General features: G+C 35.2%; 1 protein-coding gene across 1 annotated transcript in view; it reads right to left on the bottom strand.

Annotated features, from left to right (window-relative positions):
• Nucleotides 1-2,544: 2,544 nt before the first annotated feature.
• LOC123539731 (succinate dehydrogenase [ubiquinone] flavoprotein subunit, mitochondrial-like) overlaps nt 2,545-18,641 on the bottom strand; it is a 28,937-nt gene continuing 12,840 nt past the window's right edge. The window contains exons 9-14 of the mRNA XM_045324465.2: nt 18,106-18,301; nt 15,567-15,764; nt 13,250-13,441; nt 11,974-12,117; nt 5,541-5,651; nt 2,545-3,614 (exon numbers count right to left, since the gene is read on the bottom strand). Of these exons, the coding sequence (XP_045180400.2) occupies nt 3,528-3,614; nt 5,541-5,651; nt 11,974-12,117; nt 13,250-13,441; nt 15,567-15,764; nt 18,106-18,301 (928 nt within the window). The 3' untranslated portion in view covers nt 2,545-3,527. The remainder of the gene's footprint in view (nt 3,615-5,540; nt 5,652-11,973; nt 12,118-13,249; nt 13,442-15,566; nt 15,765-18,105; nt 18,302-18,641) is intronic.

Raw genomic sequence — 18,641 nt, 5'->3', positions numbered from 1 at the left:
GGCCATAACTCTGGAACCCATGATGGGATCTGGCCAGTTTTCGAAAGGAACCGAGATATTATGCCAATATGAGTTATGTGCAAGTTTGATTAAAGTTGATTGCAAAATGTTGTCTCTATCGTGTTCACAAGCCAAAAATATTATGCCCATACAAGTTGAGTGCAAGTTTGATTAAAATCAAATATAAAATTTGGTCTCTATCATGTTCACAAGGAAATTGTGGACGGACAGATGACGGACGAAGGGCGATCACAAAAGCTCACCCTGTGACTAGTGTCACTATGTGACAGGTGAGCTAAGAGATTTTTAAAGTTTCCAATTTATACATATAGGGAAAAATGACCATGCCTTCTGGCGGCAATGTTTTTTAAGGATGACTACCTGCAATAGGCCTCAATTTCACCAAAAGTGTACATACAACTTGATAATGTAAGGTTTGAAAATGTCAAACGATAGAAATAAGGTGCATATTGACAAGTTATATAGTGACAGAAGTTCTCAAAAATTTCCTTTAGATTACCTCCCCTGATAATTTTGTTTTTTCATGAGTTATCTCCCCTGAAAACTAGAAAAAAATAATTTTCTCCTTATCCCTACCGGGAATTTTAGATTTCTTTTTGATATTTGTATAATGCAGATTTCTACCGCAAAATTTTCTCGAAACTCAAGCTCAGATTCTCATAATCAAAGAAATTATATATTTCACATAGGCATCAATGTTAACTTCAATACCAATTATCTCCCCACAAAATGATAAAATTCGAAAAATCTCTCGGTGAAACGTTTTTAATTTTGAATGTCTTTAAAGTGCCTAATTTCATTTAAATATTACCATCCAGTTACAAGATATGAAATATGGCTATTACACCATGTTATCCTTAACAAATCAAAATAATTTGAACAATCTTGGTAGAGGGTCACACAAGGACCATTTGTGTAAAATTATTTTAAAATCGGGCCAGCAGTTTTACATAAGAAGATTTTTAAAGTTTCCACTCTATACATATAGGGAAAAGTGACCACGCCCTCTGGTGGCCATGTTTTTTGACAAATCAAAATAATTTGAACAATCTTGGTAGAGGGTCACACAAGGACCATTTGTGTAAAATTATTCTAAAATCGGTCCAGCAGTTTCACACAAGAAGATTTTTTAAGTTTCCACTACATACATATAGGGAAAAGTGGTCACGTCCTCTGGCGACAATGTTTTTTAATGAATCAAAATAATTTGAACAATCTTGGTAGAGGGGCACACAAGGACCATTTGTGTAAAATTATTCTAAAATTGGGCCAGCAGTTTCACACAAGAAGACTTTTAAAGTTTCCACTATATACATATAGGGAAAAGTGGTCACGTCCTCTGGCGACAATGTTTTTTGACGAATCAAAATAATTTGAACAATCTAGGTAGAGGGTCACACAAGGACCATTTGTGTAAAATTATTCTAAAATCGGGCAATCAATTTCATACAAGAAGATTTTTAAAGTTTCCACTATATACATGTCGTATTCTAAACTGGAATCTGCCTAGACCAAACTAGAATCCAGTTTGGACTACGACATACATTTAGGGAAAAGTGACCATGCCCTCTAGCGCCATATTTTTTGACGAATCAGTATAATTTGAGCAATCTTGGTAGAGGGTGACATAAGGACCATTTGTGTAAAATTATTTCAAAATCGGACCATCGGATTAGGAGAAGATCTTGTTTGAAGTTTTTTCTACATTTAGCTCTGGCAGCCCCTATGTGCAACCAAGCGGAACTGTTTGAACAACTTTGGTAGAGGACCATCCAAGGAACATCATGGCCAAGTTTCATCAAAATCGATTCAGTGGTTTTGAAGGAGATGTTGTTTAAACACAAATGTTGATGAAAGAACAACTTGACGCACGACGGACACAGCGTGATCACAATACCTCACCTTGGGCACTTTGTGCTCAGGTGAGCTAAAAACAGTGTTCTTGGATTCTGCACCTGTTCTCCGCAAGTAATTGTCAACTTGCATACATGAATAAGAGGTGGAGGATGAATGATTTCAGACAGTGTCTTATCAAATCTTCACCACATATGAAACTAATATGAGACCTTTCATATGCTAATCACAGGAAATGCCGGATATGATAAGCATATGATAGCAGTTTCATACGAGTATCATATGAAAACATTTATATGAAAGATTACATATGATTGTATAATGATATAATAATCATAAGAAATTCATATGAATTTCCTATGGTAATAATTTCATGAGAATCCTATGTGACGAAATTGGCTATGTAGATCTATGTAGAAAGTCATCAGTTAATATTAAACAACATAAAACTGTTAGTATTTGTTTCAGAAATATTGTGCTTTATTTTGTTAAACAAGTATTGAATAAATACATGATCAGTTAGATAGAAAGCAAAAAAGCACTACAATAAAGTAGTTGTAAAACCTCAATCATAGACTAGAGATTCCACAAAGCACATCTAATTCTTATATTATTATAAATACAATGGCAAAATCTGTTGTGAATACCTTAAATATAAACTTATCTGGAAAATATTATCCATTTTACACCGGTCAGAGTACTTTATGTACCTAAAATATATGGTCATATTATTTAAAGTACATTTTTAGACATAAGACATAGCACAGACAAAAATAATAATTTCTTTCAAGCAAAGTCTACATTAGCCTGTGAGATACATAGAACTGACAGAACTCTTTTGGACTGCTATTTGCTACAGCTTTGTTTCTGTATGTAATCCAATCTTATTGGTATTCATTAAAAGTTGTCCCAATAAACTGTTCAATCACCACTTTACTGCTACAGTAAGAGGAAAAAATTGAAAAAGGACAGTTAATTGTTAACAGGAAAGGATCAGTAAGAACTGTTTAGTAGTTAAACTACTAATTTTATTTCTCTGTATAACTGCTACCCGGGCACAGAAATACACTGTGACACACTAGCACTAACGAAATATTTGCACTTCATCTATAACACTTATGTACAATATTTCTACATTATTTACTGGATTAAACACATAACAACAAATTATCTAAACATCATTATATCACCTTGAAAGTCAAAAACTGGACTGCAGTACTCATCATTTTTTCTCTTAAAGTTACCAGCATTAATACTAGAGTTAGAGCTTTTATATCTAGATTACACACTTTAACACAAAATCATTAAAAAAAGTACATGAAACTGTTAAAGTCTGAACAACAGGAATATTTTGACACTTTGAGGTAATAGCGTGACATAGAAAAGAAAAACAAACAAGCCAGTTTCTTGCTTCATGTTTGGACACATTTTATCCTAGGCTTGTGATGATGAAAATGAAAATATTGTAACACTGCTCTTTTTTAATTTCAGTTTGAAGCCTCTTTTTTCACAAGTCTTCACTCTATGTTCACTTCACAGTGATAATAAGTTCCTTAAATAGTGTGTATTAAAATCTTCAGATGTGTTGTTTTGTTCATATAACACAAGCACAATAAAACACATAATCTTAAAGTCTTCAATATGTAAGTTGTTCAATAGGACCGAATCGCTGGTGGTACCATAGGGCAGTCTTTCTGATCAAGGGTTTCATCAATCACAGGTCGGTATTCAAGGGTAGTCTGGAAAAATAAAGAAATAATATATTAAGTTTTTTTTTTTTGTTTCATTGTAAGATCACTGGAAATATTCATTCTGTTGTTGACAAGTGAAAGAAATTTTTGTCTCATATATAAAACAAACCAATTCTCTTTTTATTCCGTGTCTTTTCAATGCTATAAACTTCTTACATTAATTCTTTCTAAAGGTTTCATCCTGTAAAATAAACTGGACTCTTTGATTACAATGAAATTTAAAGATACTCTCTGTTATATTTCAATAATTCCCTGAAAAACCTTTAAACAAATGGTTACAGCTTAGCATTCCTAGTATAGCATTTATTATTGCCCTTGTGTTTCCTACGAAAACATAGCTGGAACATAAATTATCGGACAAAAGGTAATTGTAATCCGTATTACATTTTTTTCAGGCAAAAGAATATAAAAGAATACTTTGGGAGATTTACATTACATGTAATCATAATCAAGCTCTTACTATGTATTACATCTACAGTTGAACTTCGTTAACTCGAACTCAAAGGAACCAGCAAAATTTGTTCAAGTGATCGGCTGTTCCAGTTATCAAACAAAATTCATTATACAGCGATTTTTCCGGGACCTGAATACGAGTTCCAGAGAAGGGTGGCGTAAGAATTATCCGAGTTCGAGTTAACGAAGTCTGACTATTTTAAACTTTCTTCCAAAATCTTAAAGGTGGTCAATCACATTTAAACAACATTTAATGACATTTTTTACTTTTTGTATAATCTGGTAGAGAATTATTTAAGGAACAAAAAGACCAATTACTTAGAGTTAGATTCCTATTTGAAATGTACATTTTATTATTTTTTATAATTGTAATTACTCCCCTTTAATATGAAAGTATATAAAAAGCTGGGTATTTCTTTTTATTTCGATACTATGTCTAGTTTTACATTTGCATTTGATAGACATATCAACTATTGAACAATCTGAACCAAAATGCAAGTTTAAAAGCTGTGTGTAGCTTCTGAATTCATTTATTTCCAATCTATCTTGGTTGCGTAACCAAGATAGGCAAAGGGAGGTAGTAATAATTTTTCGAACTTGCATTTCTAATGAATTCCATCTAAATACATAATTTTTAATGCAAATATTTTACAAATATATTACAATATGTCTAATATTTATACGTTTCCTTAGGCAAAGTATGTTTATAAAATTTATACTTATGATAAAATAACTCTATCTTGGTTGGGCAACCAGGATAGGAAAATGAAATTTTAAAAATACCTCCAGTGAAAATCTAATTTGTATTAAGTGTTAAGTGAACATAAATGAGTGTAAATGATCAGATGCTAAAGTTTCGAAGAAATCCGTTACATGGCCAAAATCTGATTATCCACCTTTAAAAGGTTTGATGTAAGTACTTTGTTAACTCTGATTAATTTTAATTTCAATAATTTTAATTAGAACTTCACATAAAGAGTTGTATGTTTTAAGTGACAACTTCATAAATAGAAATGTAGACAGATTATAATCAGGTACCACCGAATATCTTAAATACACAACCAATGCAGGCAAAGGAGATCATACTGATTTTGCAAATCTGCATTTCTGAGAAATTTTGGGTCAGTGGAAATCTTTGGCAAATATATATTAATATATATAATATATATATAGAGTTTATAAATATTGATCTCCCACTGCTAAGTACAAATGTAACTACTTCATCAGAATAAAGCTACCTTCAAAAGCTATCAATCATGACAATATATGGATGAGCAAGACTGCCAACAGTTAATGATGAAATGATATCCTGAGGGGCACCTGGGATCTTTCTCAACCATTTAAACAGAAAGTGGGCATATGGTTTAAAATATTTTGTTATTACAACAAAACAAACTTGAAGGTTCAGGTAGAGGTCTGTCCCACTAAATGTTAACTATCATAATGCTCTAATCTACTCACCTTTCCAGAAGCATCAGTATATGAAAGAGTATGTTTCCTCCAATGTTTTTCTAAAGGTAAAGCTGTCTGTCCCTCTAAAGGTTTACTATAGTCATATTCATCAATACGATTCTGAAATGAACAAAGAAACCATCAAAATACAATCTAGTAAAGTACACACTGTAACTTTCACTTACTGCAGTCTTTGTGAAAAATATGTTTGAAAAAAAAAGCAGATCTAATATAATATCATCTTAGTTGCACTTCTTTTAAAACCTGCAAATTATTTGTCAATGTGACTTAATATGCCAAATTTTTCCATTTTTTTTACTTATTAATGTTGATTAGGAGGAGGATGACCACAAAAATTTAAAACAGTGTTATTTCAAGAGCGACGCAGTGGGGCGCCCCACCCTGCTCTTTTTAACTACCGCCAAGCTGCCCTTAAAATGTGCCCTCCTGTCTTTGATCTTCTGCTTAATCCTGCCCTTTATCCTGAAGACATGCAGATTTTTTTATCAGCAAATTACGTCAAGGCGAGTGCACAAAGGTAATGAGAATCAATGAAGTGTTAAAATAAATTGATAAAAGAGTATTGATCCTCGGTAATGTCAAAAAGGCATCAAGATAAATTGTCCGTAAGCGGCCAGCTGATTACAAAGCGTGTGAAAAAGTGCCCTGCAAGATTTCTTCATGCAAGCTTTAAATTAGACTATTGTTTAGTATAATAATAAGTATACATCAATGCAGTCTGATTCTACTGTAATTTCAACTAGAAAATGTACAAATTTTAATGAATTCTGAAAGCAAAAATGAGTTTAGAATGTCCATTCAAGATTCTGATTAGACTTGATGTCATATGCAATTTTTCCAGAATTCCTGCAAAAATGCTGAGAGCTGTTCCAGGAAAAAAGGCCTGGGGGGCAGGAATGATCTCTAATTTTTAGGGGACCACCTATAGAATTTTAATTGTTTTTGGGGGACCACCAACAGAATTTTTATTGCTTTGATACCCCTTACCAACAGAATTTTAATTACTGGATCTGTGTGAATTTTGAAGTCAAGATGATTTCATTTGTATTTTTTACATGTCAATAACTATGTAAACTAGAAAATGCTTTTGTAAAACAGCGCATGTCTCCCCCAATGCAAAGTCCTATAGGCAAGAAGTCAATAGGGGTCAGGAGCAAAAGTCAAAGAGACACTGATGGTTGGCTGCAATAGGGATCATCTACTTGGCATGTCCAATCATCCCGCTAAATTTCAACACTCTTGGCCTAGTGGTTCTCAAGTCACTGTTCAGGCTTCTGTGACCTTGACCTTTGATCAAGTGACCTCAAAATAAATAGGGGTCATCTACTCTGCAAGTCCAATCATCCTATTAAGTTTCAACATTGTAGGTAAAGTGGTTCTCAAGTTATTTCCAAAAAATGATTTTACATGAACAGGCCACTGTGGCCTTGACCTTTAGTAGACTGACCCCAAAATCAATAGGGGTCATCTACTCTGCATGTTCAATCATCCTATGAAGTTTCAACATTCTGGGTCAAGTGGTTCTCAAGTTATTGATCGGAACTGGTTATCAATGTTCAGGCCCCTGTGACCTTGACCTTTAACGGAGTGACCCCAAAAACAATAGGGGTCATCTACTCTGCATGTTCAATCATCCTATGAAGTTTCAACATTCTGGGTCGAGAGGTTCTCAAGTTATTGATCCGGAACTGGCTGTCAATGTTCAGGCCCCTGTGACCTTGACCTTTAACAGAGTGACCCCAAAATCATTAGGGGTCATTTACTCTGCATGAACAATCATCATATGAAGTTTCAACATTCTGGGTCGAGAGGTTCTCAAGTTATTGATCCGAAATGGTTTTCCATGTTCAGGCCCCTGTGGCCTTGACCTTTAACAGAGTGACCCTAAAATCATTAGGGGTCATCTACTCTGTATGACCAATCATCCTATGAAATTTCATCATTCTGGGTCAAGTGGTTCTCAAGTTACTGACAGGAAATGGTTTTCAATGTTCAGGCCCCTGTGACCTTGACCTTTGAAAGAGTGACCCCAAAATCGTTAGGAGTCATCTACTCTGCATGACCAATCATCCTATTAAGTTTCAACATTCTGGGTCAAGTGGTTCTCAAGTTACTGACCGGAAATGGTTTTCAATGTTCAGGCCCATGTGACCTAGACCTTTAATGGAGTGACCCCAAAATCGATAGGGGTCATCTACTCTGCATGACCAATCATCCTATTAAGTTTCAACATTCTGGGTCAAGTGGTTCTCAAGTTACTGACCGGAAATGGTTTTCCATGTTCAGGCCCCTGTGACCTTGACCTTTGACAGAGTGACCCCAAAATCGTTAGGGGTCATCTACTCTGCATGTACAATCATCCTATGAAGTTTCAACATTCTGGGTCAAGTGGTTCTCTAGTTATTGATCGGAAATGGTTTTCCATGTTCAGGCCCCTGTGACCTTGACCTTTGACAGAGTGACCCCAAAATCAATAGGGATCATGTACTCTTCATGACCAATCATCCTATGAAGTTTCAACATTCTGGGTCAAGTGGTTCTCTAGTTATTGATCGGAAATGGTTTTCCATGTTCAGGCCCCTGTGACCTTGACCTTTGACAGAGTGACCCCAAAATCAATAGGGGTCATCTACTCTTCATGACCAATCATCCTATGAAGTTTCAACATTCTGGGTCAAGTGGTTCTCAAGTTACTGACTGGAAATGGTTTTCAATGTTCGGGCCCCTGTGACCTTGACCTTTAATGGAGTGACCCCAAAATCGATAGGGGTCATCTACTTTGCATGTACAATCATCCTATGAAGTTTCAACATTCTGGGTCAAGTGGTTCTCTAGTTATTGATCGGAAATGGTTTTCAATGTTCGAGCCCCTGTGACCTTGACCTTTGATGGAGTGACCCCAAAAACAATAGGGGTCGTCTACTCCAGCAGCCCTACAACCCTATGAAGTTTGAAGGTTCTAGGTCAAACGGTTCTCAAGTTATTGCTCGGAAATGAAGTGTGACGTACGGACGGACGGACAGGGCAAAAACAGTATGTCTCCCGGGGGAGACATAATAAATTCATTTTATGAATATAACGTCAATAAAAGATATCAAACATAATTTCTTGACTTGTATGACAAAGTAATTGCATTGATGTGTTGTTGAATTCAACCTACTTATTTCACCATTAGGTGCATTTTGCCATTATTTATATTCTAAAACAGTATTCTGACACCTACAACATGGTGATATATCACAACTGGGGTTCTAAGGACGTCCTAGAATGAAAATGAGACTTTCTTTAGGGGAAAATTAACCCATTTTTAGTGGGAAATATTAGCTTTTTTTGGCAAGGGGAAACAGCTTCTGATCAGCTGCAAAAATACAAAAAAATAATTCTCTGTGATAGGAACATTATTGTTAATATTTATAAATGATTTTTTTATTGTTCAACATGCATGATGTACACAATATGATAATTAGAAATTACCTAGTATAAGAGTAAGGGATAGAAGCAGATTGCTACAGAGAGGCTATCACCACAACAGTTACTGTACCGTTTCGTGTACCGTATACCAACATTTTCCCCTGAGCGATAGAAAATGTCGATCAAATTAATAAATATCGAATTCGCATTATTGTCCGTGATAAAAATATACTCGCATAGAAAATCTCAAGAAACATTTTTATATGTTTTAGTGTGCAAAATACCCCCTACCAACAGAATTAAAATACCAATTACACCCCCAACCAATGAAATTTAATTACCAAAAATACCCCCCACCTAGAGAAAACAAGAGGACCATGATGGTCCTGAATCGCTCACCTCTTCCCACATGACCCAGTTTTGAGTATGACATCGTTTTTTCTATTATTTGACATAGTGACCTAGTTTTTGAGCTGTGACCCAGTTTGACTTGACTGATTATCAAGTAAAATTCTGACATTCATGAGACTTGAAAAATGTCTCTAGAGAGGTCCAGGTTTTATTTGATATGACTATTTCGAAGGTCTGACCGTTTGAACTTTACAATATCATCAAGGTGAACACTCACTAATTTTCATGAAGGTCTCCATTGAAAAATATGGTCCTCTAGAGAGGTCACAAGGTTTTTCTATTTTTGTACCTATTGACCTAGTTTTTGAGTCGTGACCCTGTTTCTGAACTTGACCTAGATATCATCAAGGTGAACATCTCATCAATTTTCATGAAGGATCTCATGTAAAAATATGGCCTCTAGAGAGGTCACAAGGTTTTTCAATATTTTAATGACCTACTGGCCTAGTTTTTGACGCACGTGACCCAGTTTCGAAACTGACCTAGATATCATCAAGGTGAACATTCAGATCAATTTTCATGAAGATCCATTGTAAAATATGGCCTCTAGAGAGGTCAAAAGGTTTTATATAATTTAAGACCTACTGACCTAGTTTTTGACCGGCAGTTGACCCAGTTTCAAGTTGACCTAGATATCATCAAGTGAACATTCGACCAACTTTTATACAGATCCATGAAAAGTATGGCCTCTAGAGAGGTCACAAGGTTCTTTTATTATTTGACCTACTGACCTAGTTTTTTAAGCACATGACCCAGTTTCAAACTTGACCTAGATATCATCAAGGTGAACATTCTGACCAATTTTATGGAGATCCATATAATATGGCCTCGAGAGAGGTCACAAGGTTTTTCTATTATTTAGACCTACTACCTAGTTTTTGACCGCATCACCCTTTTCGAACTTGACCTAATATCATCAAGATGAACATTCAGACCAATTTTCATACAGAATCCCATGAAAAATATGGCCTTTAGAGAGGTCACAAGTTTTTCTATTATTTGACCTACTTACCTAGTTTTGAAGGCATGATGACCCACTTTCGAACTTGACCTACATATCATCAAGTGAACATTCATGACCAACTTTCATACAGAACCATGAAATATATGGCCTCTACAGAGGTCACAAGGTTTTTCTATTATTTGAACTACTGACCTATTTTTGAACGCACATGACCCACTTTCGAACTTGACCTAGATATCATCAAGTGAACATTCAGCAATTTTCATGAAGATCTCATGAAATATATGGCCTCTAGAGAGGTCACAAGGTTTTTCTATTTTTTGATCTACTGACCTAATTTTTGACGCACATGACCCAGTTTCGAACTTGACCTAGATATCATCAAGGATGAACATTCAGACCAATTTCATGACAGATCCCTGAAAAATATGGCCTTTAGAGAGGTCACAAGGTTTTTCTATTATTTGACCTACTGACCTAGTTTTTGACGGCACGTGACCAGTTTCGAACTTGACCTAGATATCATCAAGGTGAACATTCTGACCAATTTTTATGAAGATCTTGTGAAATATATGGCCTTAGAGAGGTCATAAGGTTTTTTCTATTTTTAGACCTACTGACCTAGTTTTTGATGGCACGTGACTCAGTTTCGAACTTGACCTAGATATCATCAAGGTGAACATTCTGACCAATTTTCATGAAGATCTTTTAAAATATATGGCCTCTAGAGTGGTCACAAGGTTTTTCTATTTTTAGACTATGACTGTTTTGATGCGTGACCAGTTTCGAACTGACCTGATTATCAAATGACATTCTGACCACTTTCATAAGTCCACGAAATGTGACCTAGATGGTCACAGAAAGTTGGACGGCCTGCGTGATCACAAGTCACTTATAGTGAAGGTGAGCTAAAAATAGGTACTGGTTCTTCCTACCGCCCCCCCCCCAGGCCTTTTTTCCTGGAACAGCCCTATCAAAGTAAACTGAGCGAAAAACCACTTTCAGACAACATTTTGAAAGTGTATCAGTATCCAGATAGTACATTTTGGATATATTTTTTTAAAGACCGTTATAGCACTACTGTTCTTAATGAAATACTGACGAAAGACCATATCAATATAACATGAATTTTAATAAATATAAGTTTACAATGTGACCTGAAAACAGACCTTTTTATTATATTGTAACATGATCTTGGTTTCAAGCTTAAACATATAAAGACCCTCCACTATTTCATATAAATAAGTTGACATCCTTGGTGACATTTCTTGACAAGGCTTGAATGATTGGACCAGAAAAAACAAAGTAATGTAAAAACCCTTTGTAAACTCTTTTACTGGTTTTGGGAAGATATCATTTACCACTTTATTCTGTGATAAGTGCATGATAATCATAAATGTAATGAATACATAACTATAAACATGTAGAAACGCAACTACTGCTGCAGTAACTTTCCTGTTTAAAACAGCACCCTGCCCTTTCTTGGCAGCACCCTACCCCTTTTAGGCAGCACCCTGCCCTTTTTGAGCTCTTGGAATAACACTATGGAATATCCTCAAACTTGACTTGCAGGGAGAAATGCAATCTTTGTTGAAAATTGGGTAGAATTTAACATAAACAAAAGAAGTAACTTACATGAAAATCTTCTCTGGCATGAGCACCTCGACTTTCTTTACGTGCAGCAGCTGACTCGATAGTTTGTAGCGCATTTACCATAAGATTTTGTAATTCTAAACTTTCTACAAGATCTGTATTCCAAATCATTCCACGATCAAATAACTGTAATAGAAAACAAAATAGCGATATAATTAGTATGAATTTAACTCCTGTTAATTTGTTCCACTTATTGAAATGGCTGGCTTAAACATTTACTGCATATAACCCATGATAAAAAAGATCCTCCTCGACATATATCAGACTGAGATGGTACCTCTACTACAGAAAAAAAAACAAACAATAAAGTACAATTAATGACAAGATGAATTTTTCTATTCAAGCATGTGTAAGTCAATCTAACAGTTTGGACTGAAAGATTTTCCTGATAGCCAAATACAGTCGAATACCGTTACCTCAATATTCAAGGGACTGTAAAAATTGCATTGACGTATCCAAAGTTCGACGTAACAATATCGACTATCTGGGACTATTTTATACTTGTGTCGGACGTCTATATTGTCATAATATCCAATGCATTTTCAAAGGGTTTGAAAGGGGAAAGAAATAATATAAAACGTAAATAAGATTTTAATTTTATTGACAAATAAAACACCCTATTTAAATAGTACATACACACATACAACTTTTTAATTTTTCAAAAAAATATGTGTAGACATTCGCATTTTTATTCCTTCCCTAAACAAATCTGAATGTAGCAGTAATGTTCCTAGATGAGTAGTCATTTTGACTGTGCTTCGATAACGAAAATTTGCCAGTTAAATACGCATATTATTACTCAACCCTAAATGGCAGATTTTTTTAGTTGTTATATTGGAAAACAGCTTGCACGCTGTTTTATAAGACTAATTATTGGGAATTAAATGCAAACTTCCTGACATTTAAATTGAATTTAAAGATTAAATAAAAACACACAATCTAACTTGATTATGATTAATACATCGCCAGGCAACAATAGGTTGATTTTCACACCTTACACATAAGATGGATATTTCTGATATCCAGGTAAGTTGACGGGACTAAAAATCTCATCGAGCTAAACAAAATATCTGCTAATCATATCGAGGTAATGATAAAAAATTACATTGAAATATATAGGGGAAAATAGGGACCGACTAAGACACATCGTGCTAACCGGAGTATCGAGCTAACCAATATCGAGGTAACAATATTCAACTGTATATGTAATTAAAATAATCACAAACAGTCAACAGACAAGACAAACAACGTATTTTACCTTAAGATCATTCAGTTCTTTATTAAGGTCTCGCATTTTTTGAACACCTTCGTTCAAGGTGGGACCATCACGGAACACAGCAGCGTGGTTCTGCATAGTTTTCTGCATCTTGAGCCGAAGTTCAGCTGTGGGAACACTACCGTTAGCAAATCTCACTCGGTCAATATTTGCCACTGAAGCCTCTCCAGCATTCTAAGAAAAAAAAAACTTTCACAAATATGTGTAAAAATTTAAATGTTCACACATTTAACCTTTACCTTTCTAAATTGGACTAGTCCATCATTCAATTTTTTCAGTACCATTTATTATACAAAGAGGTGTTCACTGAAAAGTTATGGACTGATTAGCTAACAGTGCAGCCCATGATTGACCTGCATGGACGTGAAGGCTGATCTTGGGCTGCACTGGTCGCAAAGGCTGAATGTCTTGCCAGCAGCAGGCTGAAGGTTAACTTTATTTTTTTTACGGTTGTTAATTTCAAGGATTGGTATTTCATTTTGACTGATATGGCGTCTGGAACATTTAAGACATGTAACAGCTATCAAATCAACACACAAAATATCCATCTTACAGCTGAATCTAGCTAGTGGCATTTTGATCATAGTCCTGTACTCCATCAAACTAACAAGAATGGCTCGTCATTCTAAATGGACAGATTATTCTGTGCTAGAAATGCTATGCAGGGAAATGCATCAAGCAGTTCCTCTATTTTAATCCTTTCAAATACTAATGAAGAGATCTGGTTTTATGAGACTTTTATATATTCACTGTTCATAAAATCAAATATATTTTCAGGTGCAATGTTTGCATGTAAGTTACAACTTCATGGCTAACTACTGTAATAATCACCTGGGTCCAAGGTTGAAGACCAGTCCCAAAACTCAAGTATCTGATATATAGATTCTGAGCTTGCTTTTGACTATGTCGGACACAGTCCAATGGGAAAGTTGCCCTATTGCGAATAGTCTTCAAACTCATTTCTATAACTTCAAGCCCTGATTTAAGATAAGTAAGTATAGAACATGGCCTTAGACTAACCAATGGCTCCGATACAGGACAGGACGGCAGTGGCTTATACCTTTCTGCTTTAGAAGTAGGATTAAATGTGCTAACTTGAGGTATGTTTGGCACACATGGACCAGTTTATTAAAACAAAATTAATGAAGTACTGCCGTGCAATCTAGAGTCCCCTGCTAGAAAGGGACTAAATATCTAACTGCTACAAATGTTTGGGCTTGAACTTACATTTATGAAACTCTGAAACTGTAAATTGCTATTAAATATCTATAAATATATATCATTATATTTCATTCTTAAATGGGTGGTAAAATATGGTATACAAGAGGTCCTTGTCAAAACAGCTAATCCATATCAATTTGTACTATCTATTTAAACTGATTTTCAACGTTTTCACCTGCATATTCCATATAGGAATGTATCAAGGTTTGAGATGCATATCAAAGGCAAATTGGCAAATTAAATACATACATACATGCTTTTAAGTATTTGCACAAGTAATTGATTTTTTTTTTACTATAGGCAAACTGCATGTAGGAGAAAAGTCAGTGGAAAACTTTTTAATGGACAGTTTAATCACACTGACAGATATATGTTGTGGAAGATAGAATTCATCATGCTAAATTTATGCAACTGTACTGAACATCATGTTTTGGAAAATATGGATGCATTTCAGGCAATGCATACATAATAACATGGTTTGCAATTATATGTATCATTTCAATATTCTGTGTGAATGAAAACCTTGTAAAATGGATTCATACTGTTCATACTTGAGCTAGTAAATTGGATTCCTTTTTAATAAATGAGCTAAAGCAAGTAAGAACAACGTACACATCATTCAAAATGTGGTAACAGTGTTAAAAAGTTTGTTTTTCAGCTTATTTATAGTTGCCACTGGTAACCCAAATGGGCGACTCTTCCAGAAGGCTTTAAGGGAGGAGAGTGCAAGATATAGAATACATGAATTTCAGAAGCTAAGCTGGTTCCTCAGCATGGCAGGTGTTAAGCTCCCATACAAGGTTAACCTGTATCAAAACTGCAACATTTATGTTCCTGCAGAGTAAATGTATCTTTACTGATATTAGGTTTTCAAATAAATATAAGCAGAAAGGTCGTTTATCATAAAAAATGCTGTTTTCATCTTAATACTGAAGACTATTTGTCCTGACAGGGCACACAGACTGACACTGACTGAGACATCCTATAATGTATTTTTGTATCATGACTTCATGTAGACATGATTTACGTTGTAACATACCTCTCCTGGAGGTCTAATGTACAACGCAGGTGAACCTACCGGTGATATATCTCCAATTCTCTCTCCTGGCTTGTTCTCTTCAATAATTGTATTTGCACATGCTCGGCCAAACACCACTAAATCTAGAAGTGAATTAGCACCCAATCGGTTAGCTCCATGTACAGATGCACAGGCAGCTTCTCCTGCTGCATAAAGACCTGGGATCACTCTATCACTTTTCCCATCAAATGTAATTGCCTGCAAAAGGAAATATTACCATGTTTTCTGTGAGAAAAAGCTCTCACATTTTACAAGCTAAATTTCTTTATCTTACAGTATTTAACTCCATTATCCTTATACAACAAAAGCTGCTTACTTTATCTGGTCAGTAGGTCATCTATTATGTACACAGAAGCATTTCATTTTCGTGCATATGTGTAACACTAGTGAAAATCAGGCTTTTTTTTTCAGCCATTTATTTACAGATAAATATTTATAAATCTAGATAATTATTTTACAAAACAGAAATAAAGAATAGTTGTTTGATTCTGCCTGAGATCTGAATTTCTTTCACCAAGAAAACAAAATGCTGTATTTTCATGACTTTCACAGCTACAAATGTAAATTTATGTGAAATGGAAATCTAGTGTTCATGAGTAAAAGGTATTTCAGCTTGCATGTAGAACAAATACAATTTCTTTTTATTTTATGACAGCAATACAGGGTTTTTTCTGGCTAATTTGGGAACATAGCCTATACCCCTAAAATTGGGAATTTTGACGTGTAAATGTTTCAAATTGGGAAATGTACATGTTTAGTCCCACAGGATATAGTAAGGATGTCTTTAAGCACTTTCTCATACACTTGTTTCACATTGTAGAACCTCTTCAACATACTTCCATTACAAAATTGTCCATAATTTGGTCATTTTTTGTGCAGATGGAAATTTTTTTCAGAATGTAGATTAGGAATTTTTGCACTCATTTTGGGAAAAATACATACTTTTTGGCATTGGGAATATAGCCGAATAACGGCTATAAAAACGGCCGAAAAAAACCCTGCAATAACAACTACTTTCACTAATAAATTTAATACTGACTAGAAGGACTTGTATTTGGCACCAGAATGTTATTATGCATATATATGTATATTCATATAAAACTATTTAAACATAAGCACATATATGTAAATTGAATAATGACACACAAAATCATATATGAGTTAGTGGATTTAACGATCCTGATGTTTCAAATTTTTCTCTAGGTGCTACCACAGAGAAAACATGGAAAATCCAAGTGGCAGTTCCCTAGCCGATTAACAACTTTTAATAGCGCATCACTGTACAAATATTTTTCTCCCATGTTACAGGATTTTTATCTTAGCAGCACCCCAGGGACTAGGTAATTATAATAGCGCGTAAATGCCTAATATGTAAATCATCATCCCAAGCACCCCAAATGAAACAAATTACAGGAAGCGTGGTAAAAACCTAGCCTATTTTCGCTCTTAGGGTTTAACCCAAACGCCTGATATGCTATCAGTAATTTTGAATTTCAGAGATGGTGATTTGCCACCACGCGACTGAACCTACCCAACTAGGTGATACCACAGACAAGGGAGGTAATTGTGGGTGTTTTATCTAAAATTGGTCCTGCTAGGTGTCACCATAGACCGGACTCTAAAATTTTCTTTTGAAGTAGGACCAGGGTCCTAATTTTTGTTCAGCAGTAAGATCTGTCTTTATTTTAACCAGAAATGGAAAAGTCTTTGTTGGCTCACAAGATGATATTGGCCACATGATCCGAAACAAAATGGCCGCTTATCGTACTTTAGTACCTGAATATTTTCGCCCCCATGTTTTGCAGCAAAAATAAATTCAATTATGCTGAATACATAATTGTGCTTATTTCATGTTCTTCAATGATTTTGATCAAAGTTGGTATAACTACTGGTTTTCACTTTAAACTCTGAGATGTTTTTCACCTAATATTTCATTACATTAATCAAAAATACAGGGTTCGAATTTAGCCAGATTTTCTACTTGCATTTTTTCGCAAGTGGTATTTTTTTTAACTTGCTAAATGAAAAAAACAACTTGCATTTTCGGCGACTTGTCACTTTATTACAACATTAACACAAACATCCACGTGACGAGTCAAGCCAATCGTATCTGCGTATGTAAATAGTAACTTAATTATAGATTACCAAAAAACCCACCGGATGCGGTAAACGTCATCAAAATTAGCGCAGGTACTTGTCAGCAGTTGAAAAGACATGCGCACGGGACGTATCGAGTGTAAACTTCCGTTTACGACGGAAGATGAAAGAGTGCTCCGAAATTCGTTCTGCAAATGACAATGCGCTGCAATTCAGCGAGTTGTTAAAGAAAGAACAGTGTAAGATCGAGACGACCATTGGAAATGCACATTATTCGGCCAAAAATTTTCACTCGCAAAAAAATGCTGGTGTCTGAAATCTCACCTCGCAGTTTGAAATTTGCACTCGCATTTCGCGAGTATGCGAGCTTAAATTCGAACCCTGAAATATGTCAACACATGTTTAAAATATTACAGAATTCATGCTTCACTTATTTTCTTACCTGTCCCTTATAGTTTGTTGGAACTCCACCCATATTGTAATGTACAGTTGGAAGCACAGGTACAGGATCACGTGTGACATCAACTCCAGCGAAAATCATGGCCGTCTCTGAGATACCTGGCAACCGTGTCTTCAAAACCTCAGCTGGTAAATGTGACAGTTGGAGATAAACATGGTCCTTCTCTGGTCCACATCCCCTGAGGCAAACAAACAATAAATCAGTGAAACAGGAACAAGATCCCAAAAGAAGATTAAAAGCCAAAATGTATGTTCCCCCCCACCTTGCAGTAGTTCACATGATCCTTAGTTTTACTGTAACTGTCTACAATACTTTAAATGCAGGCGAGATATTTACAAGAACTCAAATATGCTGCTTCCTATCATATGTTTCTACAACACTTTCAGTACAGGAATTAGCACTTTCAATAAAAGTATTGCTTGTTCAATAAACAGTTATGACACATAATCCAACAGTTTAACTGAAAACTATTGTAATGCAGGGCTCCAGGTAAGATGCATATTAGCGTAAATTACGCT

This window comes from Mercenaria mercenaria, chromosome 16, assembly GCF_021730395.1.
Source record: "Mercenaria mercenaria strain notata chromosome 16, MADL_Memer_1, whole genome shotgun sequence".
Lineage (NCBI taxonomy): Eukaryota > Metazoa > Mollusca > Bivalvia > Venerida > Veneridae > Mercenaria > Mercenaria mercenaria.
The sequence above is the reverse complement of the archived record's forward strand: the minus strand, read 5'-3'. Positions and strand labels throughout refer to the sequence as shown.